Below are 26932 nucleotides of genomic sequence, written 5' to 3'. Positions count from 1 at the left end.
GTATCTAGAATATAGTACATAAGCTAGGATACACAAGGCAGAATTAGAATACAATGTGAAAGCACCAGGCCGATCACTTATCTAGAGAGGAAAGGCTGTATAGTGCATGATGGGATAAGTGGCGGGTTCTAGGCAGCCTGAGAAAGTTTTAGTTATTAAGTAGTTCTAATTCTTGTAATCTTGAGTTCTACTGTTATAGAACATGGACCTGCTCTTCCACCTGTATCATTATTGTAAGTGAAAATTTTGAATTTATATATATATATATATATATATATATATATATATATATATATATATATATATAAAATCAGTTCACTGAAAATCTCGGAGAAGAGATTCATGACATGAAGGAAATTCTGCTGTATTCTGCCTTACTATGTAGGTACAAGATTTAAAGGCAGCTGAATAAAATGAAGGTAGGTGCAGGGCCAATGGAGGAGGAGGTCCCAGGCTGGGCCCCAGACATGCAGGTGCCCGGTGCCATGGCCAGCTGAGGTGGGACAGGTGGGTCCACTGGGACCGGCCTTCCCGTACAAGCTATGGTGTTGTGGTGTTAAGAAAGATATTGGTTAGTAATAGTCAAAAGCATTCAGGATTAGTTATAGCGGCATGCATAGGTATACCCATTAACCCAAGACACCATATTTACAACAATTGCAGAGCAAGCAGAACACATGCATATATGGGACAACAGTGGCCATTACAATAGCATGCAGGTTTCATTGATGGCAACAGGCCACCAATATGGGAGTATTTTAACATGGCACATGCATAGAACCAAATGTGAATATTTATAAACCAATAGAACATATGTCCCAACAGAAGTTTGGAGTGTACACTTACCCATTGAGGTGTGTAATTGGGTTATTGTTGTACATATGGTGGGGGTGAGAGAGATAGGTCAATTAACAACTAATATATCCCTGTAGTTTTCACAACTTTCTTAGCCACTGTAGTGATTTGACCCTTACATGTATTATTACACTACCCAAAGGCCTTACTTTGTACAATGGTATGTTTGTAGATTAGTTTATACGTGGACTGTGTCTTACGTGTAGTCTACACCTCTTACCTGGTATAGCTGTGGAGAAAATCATTGTTAACACTACCTGACAATTTCTATATATACTCCCAGATTCCAAGCTTGTAGACAAGTATATAAGTGAACTGTGTTGTACCTACAGTCTACACCTCTTACCTGTTATAGCTGTTCAGAAAATCATTGTTAACACTAACTGACAATTTCTACACATACTCCCAGATTCCATGTTGATGTTATACACATACCTAACAATCTGTTATTGCACACACTCTGGTCAAGGCTTAACTGGATGCAGGTGTTAATGTGACATAGTTTGAGAATTGCTGCCATACACTTTGGGTGAGATGCTACAATGACAGGTTTGTTTTCGTATACATTCTCTGACTATGTACAGGTCTGACTATCAGTTATATGTCAGTAAAAGCTGGCTACATTTCTTGGATCATCATACTGATTTGTCAGGGGAACAGGTTATCAGGCAGCAGATTTGGGCCATTTATCTGGATATGCTGAACAGATCAGAACAGTTGAAGGGTATGACTATGCATACAGCTTACTACCTGAACATTCTGACACAGTCTGTACAGTTGATAGTTATGATTATGCTTACAGTTTACTATCTGAACATTCTAGCAAATTCTGTACAGTTATTGGGTCTAATTATGCCTACAGCTTTCTATATGAACATTCTCACAAACTCTGTGCAGTTGTGGGCTATGATTATGCATACAACTTACTACTACTCCTGGGATTCAAACCCCTGCTGTGTGTGGTAAAAATATTAAGAGTTGACATCACGGTACACTGTACTATCGGGGAATTGGTGTGAAGCATTCCAATGTTTTCTGTATAAGTCTCCCTCAGTTGTACAATATGGCTGACCTCTTGGGATTTCCAACCTTGTTATACTGAACTTCCTACACATTTTATCTGAGTTCAGCAGTGTGGGTAACACTGCTTAATACCACAGTACTATTTATAGAATGCAACACTACAACAACATATGAAAGCAGAATGTACACAAGCACTTGAGAGGTTATACTTTTATTCACAAGATATTACACCTTTATTTACACACAACCTATATGACAGTCTTCCTGCCATATTATCCAGTTTATTCAGTACATCCCATACACAATACATTTTTATACTGGTACAACACTTTCTAGAACTGTTATATATATTTGTTATGACAGTACATTCAAGATTAGTACTAACCTGACTCACGACACAGCCTGTGCAACCTAGCAGCATGGGTTTGCTGGTTTGCAGCCCGCTCATCTGCAGCTGTCAGGGAAATACAGTGATATTTAGCCATTACCTATCCATAGTATACACAAGCTAGGCAATCATTATCTACGTAGTAGAATGAGTACTTAGCGCTGGGGCATCAGCCATCTGCCTTGATTCTTGGATCCACTGCTCCAAGAGATCCCCCCTCCACCGCTTCAGGTCAGCATGGTGATGCCTGACCTGCTCACCAGTCCAGGGGATACCAGTGGCCTCCACTTTATACTGAGAGTCCTGGTACTAGTCCTGCAGTAGTCTCTGCTCGTGGTGTTTTACCAGGAGCCATACCATGAATCTGGACTCCTGGATGCCCCAGTGCTGCGCTCAGAATAGAATGCCTTCCCCAACTCCAGCCATTCTGGCTACAGTAGGGAGCTGCAACCAGTTATGGGAAGTATTTGCGCCTGTGGGGATAAAAATACACCAGATTTGCCACACTTTTCCATGATTGGACAGTTTCAAAAAGGCTAAGCTATGGGTGAATCTGCTTACCTAATGTTGGTATTGCTTAAAGGGGTATACCACTGGGCAGAGTAAGTTAGCCAACCTACACATTGCTTACACCAACTAAGCTGAGCTGTGCAATGCTTAGCATTGCTTCATATTTATACTTTCCTTTTGGCATTGATTTATTATTTGTTACATGTTGTAGATGTGTCTGGTATCCTTGATTCATGTGTACGTACACTGTATGGGATCCTGGGGACTTCAACACTTTATTACAAGAACACCTCACATCTGGCCTTACTGCAGTACTCCAGTTCACATATTTATGTTATGTAGTGGGTTATACAACATCACACTGTACATAGATTCCTGTCACATGTTCAGTTTGATTTTCCTATGGTGAGGATTTGTTTGTTGAAACCTCAATCTTATGTACTGCTATGATGGCTTAGTGGCTAACTGTAGTGTACAGGGTCCCGGGTTCGAAGCTTCCAGAGGCTGTTTATTTTGTTGCTGGGCTGAATATGAGTCATTGGATACAGAGTGATTAAGGCACTTTAAAGCAGTTGTAAGCAGGTTTGCGCAGGTTTGTGTAACGGTAAGCACTGCTAACCTGACATTACATCTGCTTACACAGTGTTAGCTTTAGAATTGCTTAGCCAGTGTGGGCATTGCTTACTGTCACACAAACGAGCTTAAGCCCACTTACTAGTGCTTAAATATGCTTACTACTGCTTATTTGTGCTTAAACCTGCTTACTAGTGCCTTATTCATTATGACAGTGACACTTCACATGTGCATTTCCTGCAGTACTCCAGTTCATAAATATATGGTATTTAGTGGGTTTTGCAACAAAAATATTGGTCATAAAGTGCTTTGCCATGGAAAATGGAATGTGCTGCAGTGGGACTCGAACCAGGAATGCCTGTTCATAAGGTGAATGCTCTGCCCACTACACTATTACTATGCTGCTTCATTTGCATATATCTTCTTTGTTATCCTCTTCAGCCTTTTAAGCTGCTTTAACCATAGCTAAGTGATGGGCACACCTGCGCACCTATGGTTAGCTTTAATCAGATATTTAAAATAAATAAATAAATACAGGGGTTGTTTCTTTTTATTTTTATGTACTGTTGCTGTTGTACACACAGCGGACTGTTGGTGGGGTATGCGGACACCTATGATTGGTCTCGCTCATTCCTTAACCCTTTCCCTTGTTCTACATTGCAGGAGTGGGCTTATTCTGACAGCTCTGCTCTCAGACATGCCCCTTGCACTCGTACATGCTCCATGTAAGCCTAGGAGCTCGGGCAGCATGCCTTGTTAATATGCATGGTGAGCTGCTGTCCTGCTCCTAAACAGGTGCTTCCATGCAGGACTAAGCTAGTCCTGCACAGAAGTTTAGTAAATCCAGGGGAGAAAATGAGAATTAATATACATTTTCTAAAGTAAGTTTATAATTCTAATCCTTGCCATTTGTTGAGTATAATTCACCATATTTTCTCCACAAGTTCAGTGGTCCACAACCCCCAAATGCAATCAGGAAGAACAAAGAAATAATCCGAATCAGTGGTATATCTCCTAGGCAGCAACAGCAGTCAGCAGCCCAGCAACAGCATCACTACAACCAGCCCAACTCAAGTGAAGCAGATTTCAGCTCTTTTGTAAGCCCTTTTCCCTTAGGTTGTTAGTGGCCTGGATTAGTCACTTTACCTGATAAATTGCACTGCCCATAGCAACTCCTATTCAACTGGTGCCTCCCTGTTCAGTCTCTGTATCCCATCCCTCCTATCCATGGTCAGAGCAAATAAATGTTCAAACAAATCCTCTTCAGCTCAGTAATCACCAACCAGGTTGCCATGCAGTCAGGTGAAGACTTCCTTGACAGCCATAAATCTAAGCATGGTGAGATCTTTCTGCACCCTGTAATGCCCAATTTGAAGGTAAAGCAGTGGAGTGAAAACTAGTAGTGGCATGCAAATGGCCACATTTTGTGCCTCATGACTGACCACCTTTGCATCAGGAACAGATGTTTGTTTGGCTTTAATTGCGGTATATGAGCCGGTCAAAAATCGCAAAGCGGAGCCACCACTGTTCAATGCAGAACAGTGGAACAGTGAACTAAATCAATCACAAATGTGGAGCGTTCCACATAATCTGGAGCAACTGGCTGCTCAGCTCAGAGTCACAAAGTTAGGCAATGGAGGCTGAGTAAATCAAACCTTGCACCACTGGACTACAGGAAAGAACTCACCAACAGCTCCTTAATCCTTTAACCTAACTGCCAGACAATGCCAGTTCACAAATTAAAGCATTTGATAATACATTTTACAGTTATTACAAAAAAGTAAAAAGAAACCACCCAAAAACAAGGTTTTGTAAATTAAATGGTATGTGCAAAAATATTTTTCAGTTTTCAAATGTTTGCTTTAGTTTATATATATATATATATATATATATATATATATATATATATATATATATATATATATAAAGAAAAAAAACTCTTCTTTTCTTATAAACTGTAGCAAGCAGCTGCAACAGTTTATGCCACACATGGAGCACTAAGGGTTTCAGCTGACTACAGATCCAATACCAGCATTTGAATATAAGTATTAAACTGCACTGAGGACTGATTGGCATCTGCCAATTGCGACCCCTACCACTTTGAGGAATGCTGCATCCTTTGCCCCACCATAGCTATTCTACTGTCTTCTGGGAGAGAATACATAACAAAGATTCTATATGTACATCTTGCATGTAAGTTGTAGTATTTGGCGTAGAAACTATTATAGCAATATATCTTTGTCTAGACAAAGGTAATAAAACTATTTCAGTTTTCCTGTACGGTAGTTTTGGCTTGGTTTGAATGTAGTGCATTTTTATAAAATTGTTAATAATTAAACTTCCAAGTCGATGTTTTGACGGATGCAGTGAATGGAAAATACAGTGTATTTTAACAACATTGTTCCTCAAGTTGTATTCAGTGATGTTTTATTGTTTTTCTTCTCTAAAGAGCTCTTTGCAGAGTGCCACACTGAAGATGAGGAGTTGGCTACTTCTTTACTGCTCCACTCATGTGATATCTGGGGAAAAGCTACCTGCTTTCAGCTAGCAGTTGACTCTGAAGACAGAGAGTTTATTGCACGCTCTGGAGTTCAGGTAAATCTTACTCAAGAATCGATCTTTTGCACTGGCATTTTATGTTTTAATTAGCAATGTTTATTCACTGAGGCAATTAAATAATTAGGAATATTTGTTGAAGAAGAAATTATAATAGTTTTGTTACTTTTGCCATGATTAGTTTATTATCAACTTTGCTAATCAGTAGGTGGTCTGGTCCTCAGGCCATTTTCAATGTGACATGAGACATAAGACAATTTAAAAAATGAGACTGCATCTCCCTTTGCCACTTTCAGCTGGGATAATATAATGGAGACTGACAAAAAGAAAGATAGAAAATGACACAATAATACCATGCATGTCAGTGTCACAACAGGTAGCACACTCACCTTTGGTGCAGAAGGTTGTGGGTTCTATTCCCACACCAGGTAGACTGATTGCTTATACTGCAGTGCAACATAAGGGGATACTACACTCCTAAATATCACATCCTTCAAATGAGATGTTAAACAAAGGCCTCATCTGCTTGAGTTAGTGGTAGCTCAGGTAGATGCAAATGATCCTATGGCCCCAATCAAAAAGAGTAGGGGAAGTTCCCTGACACCATGACCAAATTTCCCTTAGTAGTGTAAATACCACTTCAGGTCTCACCTAAAAAAAAGGTTACATACTTAGTGGGACTAACCTGGTCAACAAAGAATAAATAGATAAGAAATACCTTATGCTCAGGTGGATAGTCATTGGCCAGCAGAGAAATGAGTAATCATTACCCACCTGCATTCAGTGACAGCAAGCTGTTTTTCCCTTCACACCTCTCCAGGTGCCACCATTGTTTTACATGTGTTTGTTGAAGTCTTCATGTAGAACTATAGAGTCATAAACATCGTTCTTTATTAAGCACCACATCCACAAACTTTATGAAGCTTGACAACTCCAAATAGCTGTTGGGTGCATGCACACAAATAGACTGAGTTAATCTTTCTGCAAATCATAGTCATGTTAAGGTGACATGCTTATTAGCTGTCACAAACCTCAAGTGTAAAACATCCAGCTGGATTCACATACCTTGCTAAGCTCTTTTTCAAAAGGTAACTGCATAGTAGAAGAGAAGGAGAGAGACACAGGGAGATGCCTCCCAATCAAAAAGTCTGGTTCTAGAATAAAAGCTATGTGTAATTGCAAGACCATCTTTTTCTTTTCAGCTTCTTGCACCAAGCTCTGGCTCTTTCATCAGGACCGCAGTCACATTTTATTTTCTGAGGGATACTTTTCATTGTCAGAATACATACCTTCCTAACTTGTTCGTCTAATACCTGCAATTTGCATTTGCAATCCACATGACAACTCCATTCAGGTTGTCCAGTCAGCCACCAGGTTCTCTCTCTGAATAATACTAACTGGTCTGGTGTTGGGAGTGAGTTCTAATATTCCAGTCTTGCGTGAGGTTTCTGACCATTTAAATACATTACCATGGGGTCAATTTATTTATCACTGATTTTCTGTCTTCTTGTATCATATCAACTTGCTAAAAGTGAGTTTGCCTGTAGCTCAGACTTCCAGATAACATAGCTGTTAGGATCGCAAGGATACATAGATCTCTTCATGATGACAAGGTCATGAACATAGGAGAATGTTTAAAGTCCATTGAGGGGTTTCACAATAATGAGCTACTAAATGACCACCATTTGGGGGTAACTTGGGTCAGACAGCTGAGACAATGGGATGGACAGACTCAGGAAGCCCAAACATGTAGAAAGGGTGTCCTGCTAATGCTTAGCAGAAGATTCCTTGTGTGGTATATTCAACTCCTGTCTCCAGAATATCTTTTCCCAAATTACAGGAGAAGTGATGAAAGAAGGTTTTAAAGGGATTTGATTCATGACATCAATAGTCCGTGCAGATGCAAGGAGCTGTGGCTGAAGGCAGCTGATATTTGTCATGGTGGTGACCTCAGGACCTGCTTATGAATACAGTGACAGCAACCTGCAACTTAAAGAAAGAGACCTTCTAGGCAGTGATAATGGGGGCTTTCCAGTCTTGGTTAAAATGTTCTAAGAAGCTGAGACATGTGCATAATAGGACTGTGGAGTAGCCAATGAAAATTACTTTCATATGGCCTACAAATGTTTTGGCACACCATCTTGTAGCTGAGGAGGGAACTAGGTTATTGCATAGGTTGCTCTTTGCAGTGTTTAAGAAGTTCATACCTTGACTGAAGATGTTTTTAAGTGGTGGAAGGGACAACTTGCAGAACTTTTGAACCAAGTAGACATTCCCTTGCTTAAGAAGACATTGCCAAAAGCAGCTGCTGGGACTGAGACAATATCTGTAAATAAGGTCACTGGGGTGATTAGACTATCACAGAGCTGTGAGGCTGAATGAGATTCAGACAGAAAAGCTAAATTATGATATATCTGAACCTGGCGAAAGCTGTCAGCAATATTCACCATGCAGGTATTATTGACAGGCTTGTAAATCTAAATATAAATCCATATGCTATGCAGGATAGTTAACTGTCTGCCTGATGAAATCTATGTGGCTAGAGTCACAAGTGCCACTTCTAAAAGCAAGAAGAATTACCAGTCACTTGTCACAAGGCTCATTGTTTGCCCCCTCCTATTTGACATTCATTTGTTAGATCTTCAGGCCAATGCTCCAGACCTATGTTTACCAAACTCTGTGGATGACTGAAAATAGGGTATTGCTATTTGTTCCTCCACTGTCTCATAATTGCTCCTGCAAGGGTTAGACTAAGTTAACAGTTGATGCAAAGACCATTGCCTCAAAGTAAATGTGAAAACAATGTAGTATAATGTTGTTAAAACATTTCCAAATCATACCATATAGGTGACATTCATCCAATTACACACTGTTGTATCGCATTCTTGTTGATAATTTCTTATCTTTTGACCACCATGCCTCGAATGAGGTTTGCAACTCTTTCTGTCTTACTCAGCTAATTTTAAAAAGCATCTCCTGTAGATTCAGAAGAATCTTCATTCCAATTTATTTATGTCTTATCAAGCCCATTATTCAATAAAATTCTAATTTTGGCTTGTATTTGTTGAAATATATCACTCTACTTGAGAGACCTCACAGATTCCTAACTAAAAAGATCAACAGCCTCAGTATCATAAGTTATCTTGGCAGATTGGTAGACCTCTCTCTGTAGTTGGTCCCTTATACACTCCTCCACAGTGATCAGGGTCTAGGCTTTTCACTGACCTATTCCTTCACATAACAAATGGTTCCTCAATTATCAAGTTAAAGGACATATATCTTCATCAACAGATAAATGAGAAATATTAGCATGATAGAGTCACATCCCATTGTTTATACTCCCACCTCTGGAGCAAACTACCTCAATTTATCACATAGAGTAGTTTGTGTGCCACCTTCAAGGTAAATCTTCTTATTTAGATGGGTAGGCCAGCATCATATTCTCCTCTGGTTTGTTTTATGTTGCCTAGCTTAAGGCAAGAGGGGACTTCTAAATATGGTTTATTGACTAGGCCTGTAAAAGTCTCTACAGTTATTGGCTAGAATATATATTGAGTATACTTATGAATGTATGAACCTTCAATGAGACTACATCAGCTGATGTACAGAACCCAGAGATGCAGACTTGTGCAGGAACCTCCAAACGTTTAGCAGGACAGAATAGAAAGAAAATGAACTCCGTTCCTAACATAGCTAGTGAAAGTGAAGATTTTTTTTATGTGATGCACATATACTGTTATTCCTGTTAGTATTCAGGAAGACATTCAGATAAGAAAAAAATATTGTACAATAATCTCACATTAATATTCTAAAACATGCACATTGATTGGCCAGTGTGTCTGTTGTAAATCCCACAATATACCAATGAAAAAAGATCCGGTCGCCCGGACTTTTTTCTGTTGGTATAAAGTCCTCAAAAACATCTTTTGTTAACAAATAAAAGAAAAGAAAAATAAAAAAAAACAGAGCAATGGAGACTTTCTTTTCTCCGTTGCTTCCGTTTCAAAGCATTGATGTACTGGGTATGCATGGGACACAAGTCCCATACGCATGCTCAGTACATCAAAACAAGGAAGCAGTGTACTACAACCAGCAGAAGAACAGTAATGCGCTGTTATACAAAGACAGATTTAAGAAAAGTAAGTATTTTTTTTTCTTAAATAATGTCATTGCATAATAGCAATAACCGACTCTGTGGTTGTGGTATATTGAAATTTACCCACAGCTGGCTTCGCCTTCATGATTAAACCACACCAACCATGGGTAAACCCTCAATATACCACACCACATCGTCGATTATTGCTTTAATCTTTCATGGGAACATTAAATGTGTATCACTATTTTTTCACTGACCTATAAAGAATCCTTCTTCTCATGCAAACATGCATAGTGACTCCTGTATACAATGTATCACACGTTCTGAACTTTTAATTATATTTTTAAATAAATAATAAATATCCAAATTTACAGTCTTCAACAAAAAAAGTTGACAATATGTCTATGTCTAATATAGTTACACAGGATTTAGATAATTCTGACAAGGCAGATCCTGCATCCATTTTTTTAGTTAAACTTAATTTGAGTGAGAAGCTTGTCACATTTATATTTTTATCATTTAAAAAAGATCATATATTAACAGATCAAAATGGTAAAGTGCATTAGCATTTAGCATTAAGAGCATAAAACTGAATATCTCAAATGGATTCTTGTCAGAGTCCCATTCTAGAGAATAGTCAAGAAAATGGCCGTCTGTTTCTAGCACTGATAGTATCAACAGGATAGAAAAGTCAGTTCCTTCAAATGACAAAGTAGAAATAGAGACACTAACATGTACATAGTTCAAAATTGCTGCTGTACTGAGACTGATTTGGTCATATGGAATGTGAAATCATCATTAATGTAGAAACAAGAAGTAAATTAAGATTTTCATTAATCAAAGCTGATTCACGTCCCACTCCTCATTATCAAACGATTTTCACTACAAAAAGAAAACCATTTTAAAATGATTTAACTTTTTCTCAGATGTTTTATCAATAAATGCATGCTTTTCATAGTACAAATGCAACAGCTAAACACAGATACAGTCAAAGATCTTGTAAGTGACTTCTGACAGTTTTTAATATCTTCAGGAGGCAATTTTAGAGTCCCAAATGTATGTTTTCAAAAGAAACATTATACTAAAATAATATTCACAGACAAATTTGTTTTAGGTTTGTATGACAGATTTAGTTCAGAAATGTCACGTTTAGTTTCCTCTACAGACACCTTCACTTTATGTGGTACAAGCCCTATACTTGATGGTTTGGCTGCCAATAAAGCAGTACAAGAGATAGCCTCTAGCTACAGAATTCAGGGGTCTACTCACATTGTTTCTAATTCCCCCTAAAAATGGCAACATATCAAGATCAGATTTGTACATGCGTCTCAAAAGGATAATGACTACAAAGTAATTAAGGATGGTGACTTTGAAGTCTAAGAACTTATTTATTATATGAGTTTTTTATCTGTAAGAATTATTCTTTCACAATTGAAAGTCTACTACCTAATAACAGGGTCTTTCAATTTTGCTTGAGGAACAGGGCATCCAGTCATAAAAGAAGAAATTGTTCCATATCAATTTGAAAAAAAAATGCAAACAATTTACAAGGAGAACCCTGACAGCCTTCCATGACAATTTTTAATGAGTATACCTCAAATCAAAATAGACAAGTCTGCAGTAGTGTTATACATAGACAAGGAACTGTCAAATCTTTCAAACTTTGCAAAAAGCCAGTCTGTTAGTCTTGAATCAGGAGTGAGTCAACCAACACAACCCTTAACTACTGCTGTCATGTGTTCTGGGTTTATAAATCTTGCTAAGATATTCTGCACTATTCTAAGTAAAGACAATTAATAACATCTATGTCAGTTTGTTCAGGATTTAATGGGCAAAATAATAATTAAGTAACAAGATACAAGTGAAGGTAGTGGGTTATCTGTATATCCTGACAAGTACTACCAGTGGTGTCTGAAGGCTGTCTACTAGAACCTATTCTTTTTGGACCATTATTCTTGGATAAAAAGATGAAAAATTAGCATTTATGATTAAATATTATTATGTTGCATAGTGAGTAATACAAGTAACAAAATTTGTTAAAAGTCTCCAAGATGGCCTACAAAAACATGTACACCTGTAGCAGCATGTGCATGAGATTTAGAAAAAAGAGACAAAAAATTATAATTACAATAAATGGTCAAATCATAAACAATGACATGATTTTAAGGACCTATGGCTAAGGATAGACTAAAGTTTAAATTTTGACTAATATGTAGCATATTATGTAAGCCCATCTAATTTTAATGTGAATAGCTAGTCACTTCAGGGAGATCACAGAGCCATTTTATTCATTGCTGATCTGACCTATTACTGAGTACAATACAATATTTTTCAGCCATTGAGCAAGCCATCTAAAACAATTTTAAAGGTTACACCATTTTCTTAGTAGTAAAAATTGTAGGGTTAGTAATTTAACTCTTCATAACTGCTTCAGGAACTGTCATTATAGTGTAACTCTAAAATTCACCACAGGGACAACTGCAAGTTCAACAGCCAATTAAAATTTCTCAGTTCTAATAATCATGGTATAAAAAATGAAAAAAGGTATAAAATATCCAACTGCATATGAACACATTTAAAGTATTTAAAAGAATACTGTTTTGATTTTAAAATATACTTAATATTTATGAGATTATTCAAACCTAGTGGTTTATATCGATGCAGCCTAATCTGCCAAAACAATTTGTTTGCACCCAAATGATTTTCAGCATCACCCCCACAATAATCAATTATAATAGATTTCAATATGAAAAACAAACACTTGCTGAAATTAGCACACTGTAATGTATACCTGAGCAAAGAATTTTTTTTTTTATTTTTTTTAGATCTAATAACACAACAGTGTTTCTTTATTCTGTCATTTAATTTTCTTAGTCCCACCTACATAAAATACAGAACATACTATACAAAGGATACAACACCTCAACTCCATATTGCTGCAATTCTAATAGTCGTTATTTGCGATAACTCTCTTGTGACAGTCTAAGAACAGCATTGGCCCAATACTAATAATCAAACATCATTTACATGATCTGCACTAACATAGGCCTAGAACAATGTTATTGTACACTGGGACTTTGTTTATTTGGTGTGACAAATCTACTTCAAAGAGGCTTTTAAAATGACACCCTCACTTTCCTATAAAAATAGGGCCTTTCCTTATCTTACACAAACAGATAGGAGTACCCAGAAAATATCTTGAATGTATTCCTTAAAATGCCTTAAGTACAATAAGCTACTGGGAGTGCTCTAGGATAATCATTATTACTCTAAATGGTAGGAATAGCATTTTCACCAAAATGAGTTTTTGTTAAAATGAAAGGATTGTAGGTATTTTGTCTGTTGTTGGCTACTTCTTCCAAAATATCAAAATATCAATAATAACTGTACGATTGTGCCACTTAGATAAAAATAAACCTTCAAGATGATCCTAACCTGTAAAAAACTGTTCAGCACTGCAAAGTAATCATGAAGGACAGATAAACTGATTCTTAACTGCATTCATTTTAACTTGCAAAGGATGAGCACTTTTAACATAAATGCAATTGGTTTACAATATAAATTAAAATTATAAACTTGAGTATCTGAATCATGAAGTAATTCTATGTCAAGAAAATGTATAACACTCTTATTTACATGAAAAGTGAACTCATTATAAATCACTTTTCTGAATGTCAGAACAAAGGATCGTCTTTCCCAGAAAAAATAAAAATGAGATAATCTATAAAATGTCAATAGTCAAGTCCCCAAATGATGTGGACATCCTACAGAAGGGCCTCGCTGAGACAGATGCCTGGTGTCAGAGCCATGGCCTCAAGCTCAATGCCAAAAAATGCAGTGTCATCCCTTTTGGTAAAAACTCTGTACCCATGAACTACCACATAGGCAGCAATCTACTTAACACCGAATGTGTGATAAGAGACCTTGGGACCCAGATGGACAGTAGTCTCTCCTTTGATAGTCACACTGTCACAGTAGTCAGGAAGTCCTTCTATGTGGCACACTTCATCATAAAAGGGTTCTCATCCAGGAAAAAAGAGGTCATTGTTCCCCTCTACTCAACACTCATTAGACCCATTATAGAGTAAAACACCCCTTTTGGAATGTACCACACAAGACATCTGCAGCAGCTGGAAAGGCCACAGAAGTACCTCACAAAGAGGATTACTGGCCTCAAACAAATGCCCTACACTGACCGCCTCAAAAAACTCCAACTTTACTCCATAGCATATCGCCTCCTCCAAGATGATTTCTGCCTAACATATAAACCTAAGTCAAACCTAGAGCTGTTGGACATGCTGCACCTAAAGAAATCCCAATCCCTCTGAGCTACATGCTCTAGAGACCTAAACCTTGTCACCACAATAAACAGGACATGCTGGATGGATAGATTCCTGTCCCAGAGACTTCCCATACTCTGGAACAGGCTACCCATCTATGTCAAGCAAAGATCTTCATTAACACTCTTCAAGAAAAATCTTGATGAGTGGATGGGAAGTAGGAAATACACCCCAGGGATCACTTATGTGTCTCTGCTCGTCAGTGGCACAGGAAAATAACTTTCCTGGGTGGCGTAAGCCAGTGAACCTTGTTGGCTAGGCTTACGTAGGCCCTTGGGCCGATAGCCTAGTACCTACCTATGAACCTATGAAACTATGTCCATAAAATAATGCAATAAAGTGGCTAATGAAATAACTCATACTTTTAGCATGCATTTAATACCCAGTTGGCAAATGTGGAAGTTTTTCTTGATGCCATTGCCACCCTGCCAATTTACTGGTAATGTATCCCTGTAAAAATAAACATCAACTCTCCTCACTGGTAAAAGGAGAACCTTTTTGGTAAAATAATCATTTACACTACAGTAAAGTTACAAGAACTTAAATTTGCTACTTTGTACCTGTAAATGTCCGAAGAGTCTGTAATTTTTGCTGATGTTTCTGCAGGTTTATTCATTGTTGAGGACTTCACTGTTGATAATTCACTGTGATTTCTCATCCCCCCCCCCCTCTTGCTGTACATCTATATGGGACACTGCAGTGATGATATATATGAGTTTTGCTTCACTTCCATATGGTGGAAACCATAATTTGGACCTGTTTGATGAAACCTTACTGCTTTGTTCTGCTAGGTGACCAGATCATCTGAGTAGTTGCAGTTGTCTGCTGGATTCTAAAAGAAAGTAGGTGTGGCTTCAGGCATGGTGTTAGAATGAACATTACCACTCTCATTGCAATATTGAACTTGATTGGCTGTTTCTCCTTCTGATGTGGTCACCAATTTATTCTCCAACTTAACAGGAAAACTGCAAGCCATTTCACTTCCATAAATGGTTATATTGCTATTTAACTTTTCTGGTTTCCTGAATTTTAAGATGACATTTAGTCAACCCATCTCTGAAAATCACATTCTGATATTCTGTCTTAAAAGCAAGAAAGATGGGATCAGGATGTTATTATTCAATTTAGATATTCCTTGTTGTAAAGATTCAGATTTCCTGTCATTATATTTTACTAAAGAAATCATGAGTTCACAGCCTACTTTATTGAAAAAGGCCCAGAGATCCTTAAAAATGTCATTACCTTATGTAGTGCCCTCCAGAGACTTGGAAACCTCAAACCTCTGGGCACCACTTTTAGCTTCATACAATAATGGAAATAAATAATGCCCCAAAGAAAAGAAAAATATTTTCTAAGTTTTGTTTTCCAAAAGTTTAATTTCATGCAGTAGAAAATACATATTACAAGGACTGGAATTCCTCAAATCTAAACTCATATTAGACAGATTGGAAGGTTAGTTAACAAATCCATAATATCAGGTATATTAGAAGTTCTATTTGCACCCTGAGAGTTTGTAGCAATAGAACGTACCATATTATAACCATTAGAAGTTCTGGAAGCGATATCTCGCTGGCAAACCAAAGTGTTGTCTCATACCCCCCATCTGAATTGAGTGCGCCATTTAAAGTCAAATTGGTCAAATTATTCTAACCAACTGATTTGCTGTACATATTGCATTATATTGTTTTATATTTTTATATAAAATTATTTATATTGTTTTTATAGGTAGAGTTGACCTCTGCATGGTTTATAAGGCATAGCCTGATACAGTTCTATTGGAAAGTCTCTCTGCTATACATTATTGGGAAAGCTAACACTAGATCAAGGACCCTAATACTAAAAGTCAATGTCAATAACAGAAAGAGTGACAGATGTATTATACAGTGCCATCTATGATAGCAGAACAAGCTTCTTGTTGCTGTGTGTGTGTGTGTGTGTGTGTGTGTGTGTGTGTGTGTGTGTGTGTGTGTGTGTGTACATGTGTGCGTGTGTGTGTGTGTGCATGTGTGTGTGCGCGCGCACATATGTGTGTGTGTGTGTGTGTGTGTGTGTGTGTGTGTGTGTGTGTGTGTGTGTGCGTGTGCATTTATGTAGTAGAAAATACCAACCTAGGTTTATGGCAATCAAGCTTTCTGATAGTCATTAGGCTGTAAGCTTGACAGCTGAACCAAAAAAAAAAAAAGTTAACTAGCTAACAAATGTTTTGAGAATGAAAGAAATATTGTTTCAGAGATAGTGTTGAACCCATTGATATTTTAACATTACACAGATGGTGTGACTCCTAGAACTAAAGCAGTTTAGCAGCACATTACAACAACAAAATTAGAGTATTGTTCCCTAATACCTCATTGAACAATTTGGAAGGTAAATGCATCCTCCTTTCCTTGCATTCTGAGCTTAAAGAATATCTTCTTTTGTGGCAGTTCACAAGATACTACGACAGTCAAAAAAGACAATGTTCTCTTTTGAATAAGAAAAGCAGGGCATTTTTTGCTACTCAGCATGACTTTTCCTCCGCAATGGCAACTGACCCTGCACACGTTCTTATAGATGCAATATTAGGGTAGAGTACTATATTTCATTCTCAAAACTCTTGATTTGTTAACCTGGGAAGCACATTCAAGTCTATAGCACCTACTTGTATACTTCTAGTAAACATCCATAGCCCCTTATGGCGTCCATATCTCTTTTAGGTTTCATTTCTTTAACTAAGTGACTTACTAGTTAATAATTTGCAATATTAGAAAAGGGAAGGATGTATTAACAAAATGTCATTAAGTTTGGTAACCTAGGATGCCCAACAGTGGAAAAAGTAATCACTACTTGCCACTTATTATTCATATTTTTAAATTTATGTTCATATTTCTATAACTGAGAGACCTACATGCTATTGAGGGTAATGGTATGAAATACCATAGTGGGAGACAGAGAAATTCATAGTCAATGTCCATTTGTACTACAATATACTAGAGATATTGTTAGTTGTTTGTTAGTAATGATTAAAATAAGCAATATTTCCACATGTATTTAATATTTCAAAAGAACAAGTGACTTACAAACTATTGCATCAGGTGAAATCTTAGATGCTGTGGGGAAATATGTCTTTGATATTTGCACTTTAAGTTGCATATCTTGAGAGATATTCATTGTTATTTATATTGCTAATCAAACAATTAAGCATAGATTTTCAAATTTCTTTAACTATCTTAGTAACTATGCACGCAGAGAGGAATTTCTTTTTTAATTTTTTTATTTGGTTTTAAAACAATAAATAAACAAATCAATTATAAAGCAAACATGGGTCCATAGCTGATCATTTCATCAAAGTTATACATATCAAAAAAAAAAAAAAAATCTGCTTTTACTGTATTTGTGTTTCTTCCTACATTATTTTGTTTTTGCGTCATCTTAAAAGTACTCAGTTGTATTTATTACTGCTTGGTGTAACTCATTCTAAGCCTTTTAGTTTAAGCACTTGGGCTTCAGACCAGTTGTTTTACATTAGGAAGGTTTGTGGTCTGCACTGTGGTGGCAGGACATGTAGCTTACATCCTTCTAAGTTGGGAACTGCTGATTGAGGGCTCAGTGTCTATTATTCTAAAAGTGGATTAATTCTGTTTTAAGCACTTGGACTTCAGGCCAGTTATTTTACATTAAAAGGGTTCGTGGTCTGCACTCTTGTGGGAGGAGAGGCTGGACTCTGCCCTTCTAGCTGGGAATTTCTGGTTAAAGGCTTATAGTGCCTGCATATCTAAACTGCTTCTTACTGAAATTGGTACACCTTGTTTGCTGTAGCATAGACTAGATCCAGGCCTGCTGAATCTAGCTTTGTTTGTATAACTTGAGCACTAATCCAGGCATTCTTTAAAGTATTCAATTGTATTTATGACTGCTTGGTAGTAACCTGATTAAAGTGTAGCTATCATTCTAAGTCTTTTGGATTAAGCACTTGGGCTTCAGACTAGTTGTTTTACATTAGGAAGGTTTGTGGCCTACACTATGGTGGCAGGACAGGTAGCTTACATCCTTCTAAGTTGGGAACTGCTGATTGAGGGCTCAGTGTCTGTTATTCTAAAAGTGCATTAATTCTGGTTTAAGCACTTGGGCTTCATGCCAGTTGTTTTACATTACGAAGGTTTGTGGTCTGCACTGTAGTGGCAGAACAGGTAGCTTACATCCTTCTAAGTTGGGAACTGCTGATTTAGGGCTCAGTGTCTGTTATTCTAAAAGTGTATTAATTCTGGTTTAAGCTCTTGGGCTTCAGGCCAGCTATTTTACATTAAAAGGGTTTGTGGTCTGCACTCTTGTGGGAGGAGAGGCTAGACTCTGCCCTTCTGAGATGGGAATTTCTGGTTAAAGGCTTATAGTGCCTGCATATTTGAACTGCTTCTTACTGAAATTGGTACACCTTGTTTGCTGTAGCATAGACTAGATCCAGGCCTGCTGAATCTAGCTTTGTTTGTATAACTTGAGCACTAATCCAGGCATTCTTTAAAGTATTCAATTGTATTTATTACTGCTTGGTAGTAACTTGATTAAAGTGTAGCTATCATTCTAAGTCTTTTGGATTAAGCACTTGGGCTTCAGACCAGTTGTTTTACATTAGGAAGGTTTGTGGCCTGCACTGTGGTGGCAGGACAGGTAGCTTACATCCTTTTAAGTTGTGAACTGCTGACTGAGGGCTCAGTGTCTGTTATTCTAAAAGTGTATTAGTTCTGGTTTAAGCACTTGGGCTTCAGGCCAGTTATTTTACATTAAGAAGGTTCATGGTCTGCACTCTTGTGGGAGGAGAGGCTGGACTCTGCCCTTCTGAGCTGGGAATTTCTGGTTAAAGGCTTATAGTGCCTGCATATTTGAACTGTTTCTTACTGAAATTGGTACACCTTGTTTGCTGTAGCATAGACTAGATCCAGGCCTGCTGAATCTAGCTTTATTTGTATGCTTGTTGTTTGTTTGCTTGTTATTTCCCTGAAATGCTAATTCCACCTAAAATGTGGATTTTCAGCGCTTCGGTGGATCCCTAGTTATATCTGCATTGCTTACTGTACTTATTTCCTTGTTTCACTTGAAAGAAAGTTACTGTTTGTCATTTTTGTATTTAAGTTACCTGTAACACATTGCATTTAAGTTACCTGGCACTTGCTCACTAAAGCAATTATATAAGTCAGCATTAAAATATTAAAAGCACTACACCCTCACAAACTCCCCTTGAGTACCTCGTTCCCCATTGGCCCTTTTTTTTCAATTATAAAGGAATTCCCAATACTATTCTAGCATGTCCAAAGGTCAGTTGTCAATCTCCTCTCTGGTCCAGCTAGTGAATCTGGGAATCTTGAGGCAATGTTACAACTGCCTCATGTACACAGACAACCCTCTCCTCCTCCCAACAAATTCCAACACATGTGAGAGATGCAACAATATAGCTATACTGGAGGCTAAGCTCTCTCAACTCAGTACTGGCGAAACCAGTCAGGAGGAGAAGGAAACCACACTCACTACAATTCCAGTCTCACATAGACCTACCACGACAGCAAACCAAACACATAAACACACAAAAACATACTCGAAGGCTCTAAATAAAAATCTGCCTAAGCAGCAGAGACCTCCAAAGCAGACACCCAAGCAACCGCTACCCCAAAACAAAACACGTGCAACACACAGCTCACAAAGCCAGTGTGCCGAACAGTCACATCCCTTAAGGCTAAACAACACACCTGATACACTTGTAATAGGTGACTCTGTCGTCAGGCACACTGACGTCCCACTCACCAGGCTGAACAAGGAGAAGGTCACGGTGAGCTGCCTGTCGGGCGCTAGGATCCGCCACATAACACAAGCACTCAGGTCACTCCAAGGCAAGTACAAATATGACTCAATCATTGTCCATGCTGGTGTGAATGACCTGAGACGTACCTCCCTGGACTACATGAAAAGAGACATAGAGGAGCTCTCTGAGCATGTAGCCCAGGCCAGTATGACCTTGACCTTGAGTAGCATCTTACCCTCACCAAGAATGATGCCACAGTATAAAGATAAGATGATCAATTTCAACAATTGGCTTAAGTATTGGTGTCATTCAAAGGGGATCCAATGCCTGTCAGCCTGGGATGACATGCTCGACAAGCCACGATGCTTCACTAGGGACGGCTTGCACCTGTCACCCCTGGGCTTTCAGATATTGGCAAAGGCTCTTGCTACCTCCATAGTGCCTTTTTTAGGCAAGGCTCAAAAGACAAACCCACCTCCATAGGTATCACAAGGGATAAGAAACTAAGAGTAATGCTACTCAATGCCAGAAGTCTAAACCTCAAGATGCACGCACTCGATACTCTCCTTAGCATGGAGAACATCGATATCTGTGCAGTAACAGAAACCTGGTTCAAGGCTCCCGAGAGCACCCCAGCACTACCAGGTTATACCTCATACCATGCTTTTCGGCCCCAAAACTTGGACCGTACCACAAAAGGAGGGGGAGTATCAATATCCGTCAAAGATACCCACACCTCCAGGTTGGTGGCACAGCACGAAGCATCAGAGACTATCCATATGCAACTAACAGTGGGTAAAACTGCCTTTCAGTTTATAGCCTGCTACAGACCACCCTCCCAAACCCAGGAACACCACTCAGCCTTCCTGAGAACACTGGAAAATATGAAGGTCTCTCCAGACACCATTATATTGGGTGACTTCAACTACCCAAACATAGATTGGGAGCATTACTCTAGCTCCAACACCCTAGCCCAAAGGTTCCTAGAATTTATAAACTCAAATGCTATGGAACAACTTGTTACCACTCCCACAAGAGGGGAAAACATACTGGACCTGATCATCACCAACATGGGGACTCTATGCTCCAGACCAGAAGTGTATCCCTCACTGGTAAGATCAGACCATAAACTAATCTCACTGGATATTCACATCCCGACTCCACCCCCTACCCTGAAAACCACAGTGAAAAACTTCTCTAAAGCAAATTTCACACTCCTCAAAACCGAGGTGGAATCCCTCAAAGCCCCCGAGCCTGTGGAAAATACAGCCCAGACCACAGATTCCTTTATAAATGCATTCTATGAACACCTTCAGGAATGCATGGATCATGCAATCCCAAATAAAACCAAGACCCAATCCTCCAAAGGCAGACATCCTGTCTGGTGGACCCCAGCCATAAACAAACTATACAATAGAAGGAGGAAGCTACTACATGATAGAGCAAAATCCCAAAAAGGGAAGGCATCTCTGATCAGTATTAGCAAAAAACTACGGGCACTCATAAAATCATCTAAGGCCAGTTTCGAGAGAAAAATTGCACAGGACACTAGGGATAATCACAAGGCTTTCTTTAGTTATGTTAGGAACCTGGGTGGGAATTCCCAGATATGCTCAGAATTAGTCCAAAATGACAAAAATACACCAAACCCACAGACATTGCCAACATCCTAGCTGACAGGTTCAGCGCAAACTCCCCCCCCTCCCCACCAAAAGGGCAAATATCTATCCCAGCAGAGTGCTGCACCCCTGACATCTCAGATGCTCAGGTAAGAGCTGCCCTCTCCAAAGCAAAAAACACAGCATCAGTGGGACCAGACGGTGTCCCAGGCTGCGTCCTACATGGACTCCAAGAAGAGCTAAACCCAAACATAAAACTACTGTTCAATCTCAGCCTTACTACAGGATATGTACCCAAAGAGTGGCGTACAGCAACAGTGGTCCCTCTCCACAAAGGTGGTGCCTCAACAGATCCTGGAAACTATCGCCCCATAAGCCTGACTAGCTTGGTCTGCAAAGCTATGGAAAGGATCATCATGGACCTCATAAATAAAGATATTGGGGACCTACAGACATTGGATCCTACCCAGTTCGGCTTTGTTAAGGGCAGATCCTGCCACTTAAACCTGGTTGATTTCTTTGAAACAGTTACCAAGGCCATTGACGAGGGGAAGGTGGTCCACACAGCCTACCTGGACCTTGAAAAGCCTTCAATACAATACCCCACTCGGGCATTATAGATAAGCTCACCAGCTTAAATATAAACCCCTATGTCACTAGATGGGTTACAAACTGGCTCAAGGACAGAACCCACATTGTTAGAATTGCTGGAGCCATGTCAGACTCCAAACCAGTTACAAGTGGTGTCCCACAAGGCTCAGTCCTGGGACCTCTCTTCTTCAGTATATATTTCTCGGGGGTACAGGCCAACACGGAAGGACTGTGGCTGACCAAGTTCGCAGATGACTGCAAACTGGGTGCCATAATCGACTCTCCAGCCGACACAAGCATCCTCCAAAAGGGCCTCATAGAAACAGACAACTGGTGCCAGAGCCATGGCTTCAAGCTAAATGCCAAAAAGTGTATAGTCATCCCCTTTGGCAAAAACAAAGTGCCCACAAATTACCACATAGGTGGTAATCCATTAAGTACAGAAGAAGTAATTAGGGACCTGGGGACCCAAGTTGATAGCAATCTCTCATTTGACAACCACGTGGCCAAAGTGGTTAGAAAAACATTTTATATAGCCCATCTAATCATGAAGGGATTCACATCTAGATCAGAGGAGGTCATCGTGCCTCTTTACTCATCCCTCATCAGGCCCATAATTGAGTACAATTCCCCTTTTGGGATGTACCTTACCAGACACCTGCAGCAACTGGAAAGACCCCAAAAGTACCTCACCAAGAGGATCAAAGGGCTCAAACAGATGCCATATGCTGCCCGGTTAAAGAAACTCCAGCTCTACTCAGTGGCATACCGCCTGCTCAGAGGCGATCTGTGCCTGATGTATAAAGCCATGTCCAACCCGGAATTAATGGACATGCTGCACCTCAGAAAATCCAAATCCCATTGAGCTACGTGCTCGAGAGACTTGAACCTCAGCACTGAAATAAATAGGACATGCTGGAGGGACAGATTCATAACCCAGAGGCTCCCTTCACTCTGGAATAAAATCCCAGTCCACAGGTTAGGCAGAGTCCCTCATTGACTCTCTTTAAGAGGAATCTTGATGAGTGGATGAGAGATCGTAGGTTACCCCGGGTATCACTTCTGTGTCACTGTTAGACAGAGGCACAGTATACTAACCTCGAAAAAGGGCATGGCAAAATTAATTTAAAATGGGTGACGAAAGCCAAACACACTCTGGCTAGGCTTATAAATGCCCTAGGGCAGATAGCCTAGTATGAACCTATGAACCTATGAACCTATGAACAATTTATATATTTCAAGCAAGTCTTTAAGTTTAAGCCAAGATTTATATGAATGTATAATATTAGAAGTTCTCATCTTTATAGTATTCAATTCACGACTATGAACAATGTTTGCAATACTTATAAATTCAACACAAGCGGGAGTATTTTTATTTTTCCAGTTTTTAATAACTACTTTTCTGACTATAGCAAGAACAGAGCAAAGAAGAGGCACTTGGGTTTTTGGAATGATCTCAGGAATCAGAGACTTAAAATAAAACAAAAGATTTAGAAATATGACATCTATCTGATCATAGAGCTTGAATGAAGTTTTTAATTTCATTCCAAAAAAATGAGATGACTTCACATTCATATACCATATGCGTCTATCTAGGTTATTTGTATTATTATTTATTTTTTCATAAAATATTTTAAAGCCCTCAAGAATACCTTTGATATCTGTTGTTTTTTCTTTTTATTACTTATATGTGTTCCAGTTTCTTTGATATGATTTAGTTTATTCAGTTTCTTTGATCTAAGTGCAAGTTTATGCAAGCTTAAATGGTTTACTGAATATGTCTGGACTTTAAGTTTTTCCAGGTTTATTGAAACTTTATGATTTAAAATTTCATCATATTTTTATTTAAGTTTTTAAGGTCAGACAGACTGATAATGTCATTTGATTTTAGATTTAACTTTAGTGTGTCTAATTTGGCCTGTAGTACATTCTATTATTTGTCCCATTCTCTTGTTTTACTAATGTACCAGTTCGTAACTTCCATTTAAGTAAGCCTTTAGTGAATCCAACAGGACAATGTCAGATACTTGACCAGTCATGTTTATTTTTAGGAAGTCTTTGATCTTTTTAACATACCAGTCCTTGAAACATTTCATTTTAATAATGCATGTTCTTAATCTCCTGTGATATATTAAATTGTCAGTTTTTAAAATAATATTAAAGATTATAGCATTATGAATATGAATATATTGAAAATTCTCTGATATCTGATAGGTTGTTTGAGACAAAAAATTTATCAATATTTGTTTGTGTTCCATATCTATATGAATAATGGGTAAATTGAAGTGAATTTGTTTTCCTTGGCTCCTATATATCCTTTAAATTCATACGGTTTACAAAACTTAAGTGCTTTGCTCAAAATGTGATTTTCAGATTTCTATCTGCAGTGGAATTTTGTCTGATAAAATACAATTAAAATCACCAGCCATTATAACTTCACATTTCATGTAATAGGCTATAGTGTCTAGGTATTTTTTTTTTTTTTTTTTTTTGCATTTTTAGCTCCAATGGACTCAATGGAATCTGATAAGAGTTCACCAATGTTTATAGTTTTCTGTTCCACGCATTTATAACAATGCTTAACATACCATTTTTAGGAACATATGTATCTTTTACTTTAGGCATTACTGGTGAGTTCTTCCATAAAATGAGGGTGCCTCTTCTTTTAGCTTGAAAGCCAGAACCCACTAAAACCAAATAATTGTTTAATGAAAGCTTATTTACATCTTTATTAAGTAATTGTGTTTCCTGTAGAAATACTATTTGAGGTTTATGTAATTGCAAGTATTTGAGCAGACTCCCACTCTTTACTGGATTATTATTCAATCCATTAATATTAATAGAAATGCATTTAAAATCAGACATTTATAAAAGAGAAAAGAAACACAGGTATAATGAAATCAATTTATGTACAGAACTTGTTATATACTATATATATAACAATATGAAATCTTCAGCTATGGACATCACTTTTGAAACAAATAAAAAAATACCTAATGATATATCCCTAAAACATGCTACCATGGAATAACAAATTCTTAGTTTATTGAAAAAGACAAACTATTTCTCAAACTTCCCATTAGAATAACAACACTTAGCTCATGCTTCGGATTCACATTAATATCTCATATTTTTAGTATACATCATCTTAAAAAGGCTTGTCAGTGAGTTATCATGAATAAGAAAAGTTAAACAGGTGTTCAGAATCTTTATTGTAAGTTGACCAAACTGGATATCACTACAATCATCTTTCCCTGTACCTAACATTATCTCCCTGGTCTACTATAGGGAGAAAGTCAGTTGTTATTTTCATTTTTATTAATTTATACATCAGATGATTTTATATTTTTTCTATTATATTTACTATGTGTAAAGTTGCTCATAGGTTACTACCAGCCTAACTACCCTTGTGGGCATTTCAAGCCCAGCCAATTACCCCATGTAAGAATTAAACCCTGCACTTTGTACTTATAAGGTGAAGACCTTAACCACTATGCCAACCTCCCACCCTTGTTGGCATATTCATATTGTATAACTATATACATATGTTCTTATTCTAATCTTTTTCTATTTCTGTTTGTATGTCTTGTACTATTACTATATTCCTAGGTTTTTAATTTTAGCTGTAAATCCTTGTGTAGAATATCATATCATAGAACATTTATATTTACCCTTATCTATTTGATATTCTTTAGAATCAGTCCTATTTTTGATACTCTGTAAAATCAGTCCTCTTTTTTCTTAAATGTTATGTCTAGTAGTATCTGAACAAACATCTGAAAAATATTCCCTTTTTAAATTCAAACTTTCCATAATAAATTGTTCTGAGATAATAAGTTTTGTTATCATTAAAAAGAGACAATAACAGTGAAACACAATACTAATTTTTTTATCAGAAGTGTCTTTTTGTAGGCTAGTATAGAAACTTGTAAAAAAAAAAACAAAAAAGAGAGGCAGAATCAGCAAATCCAACAAACAAACTGTTTAATGGTTAGCGCTTTCATCTGCCAGTAAAAAGCAAACTTCATCAGACTAAGAAAATAGGAAATATAATTTAAATAATAAAGAATACATGATATAATTTTCCATCTCTGTTAAAAGGACACAACACTTTTAAATATATGTGTAAAAAAATATATAGTGATTAAGGCAGTTTTCAGCGGGTATGCATGGGTTTGCCCAAAGGAAAGCGGTGCTAACGTATCGTTAAACATATAGGTGCTTACACCGTGTAGGCTTCGCTTACCAGTGCGCAAATCTGCCTAGCATTTACATTTAAGGAATGGTTATACCTGCTAAGCATAGCCTAGCCTTGGTAACCACTGATCACATTCCAGACTGATAAAATTTAATTAATTTTAATTTTGATTAAATTTAATTCCTTGTACATAAAAATGCTTCTATGTGCTCTCATTACAGTAGCAAGGGGTGTGAGTATACTGTATGGGACACCTGGCTATACATGGGTAGTACCACAATATGTTCTCTTTGGATTTGTTTCACACATGGGTAGTATCTCAAGTTATATGCAGTCATAATTGCATGTTACACCAGCTACAGTGCAGACATGGTATGTTTACATTAGTACTTTTAACAGTGCTTTTTCAATTAAGA

General features: G+C 37.8%; 1 protein-coding gene across 1 annotated transcript in view; it reads left to right on the top strand.

The window, feature by feature from the left end:
* The window catches only part of TRPM8 (transient receptor potential cation channel subfamily M member 8), an 820991-nt gene that overhangs the window by 455276 nt on the left and 338783 nt on the right, over window positions 1–26932 (top strand). The window contains 1 exon segment of the mRNA XM_044060289.1: window positions 5799–5944. Coding sequence (XP_043916224.1) covers window positions 5799–5944 — 146 coding nt within the window.

The sequence above is a fragment of the Protopterus annectens genome, chromosome 2.part0 (assembly GCF_019279795.1).
Source record: "Protopterus annectens isolate FY-2018-M chromosome 2.part0, PAN1.0, whole genome shotgun sequence".
In the NCBI taxonomy this organism is placed as follows: domain Eukaryota; kingdom Metazoa; phylum Chordata; order Ceratodontiformes; family Protopteridae; genus Protopterus; species Protopterus annectens.
Note: the sequence above shows the minus strand (reverse complement) of the source record. Positions and strands in the feature narration are given on the sequence as shown.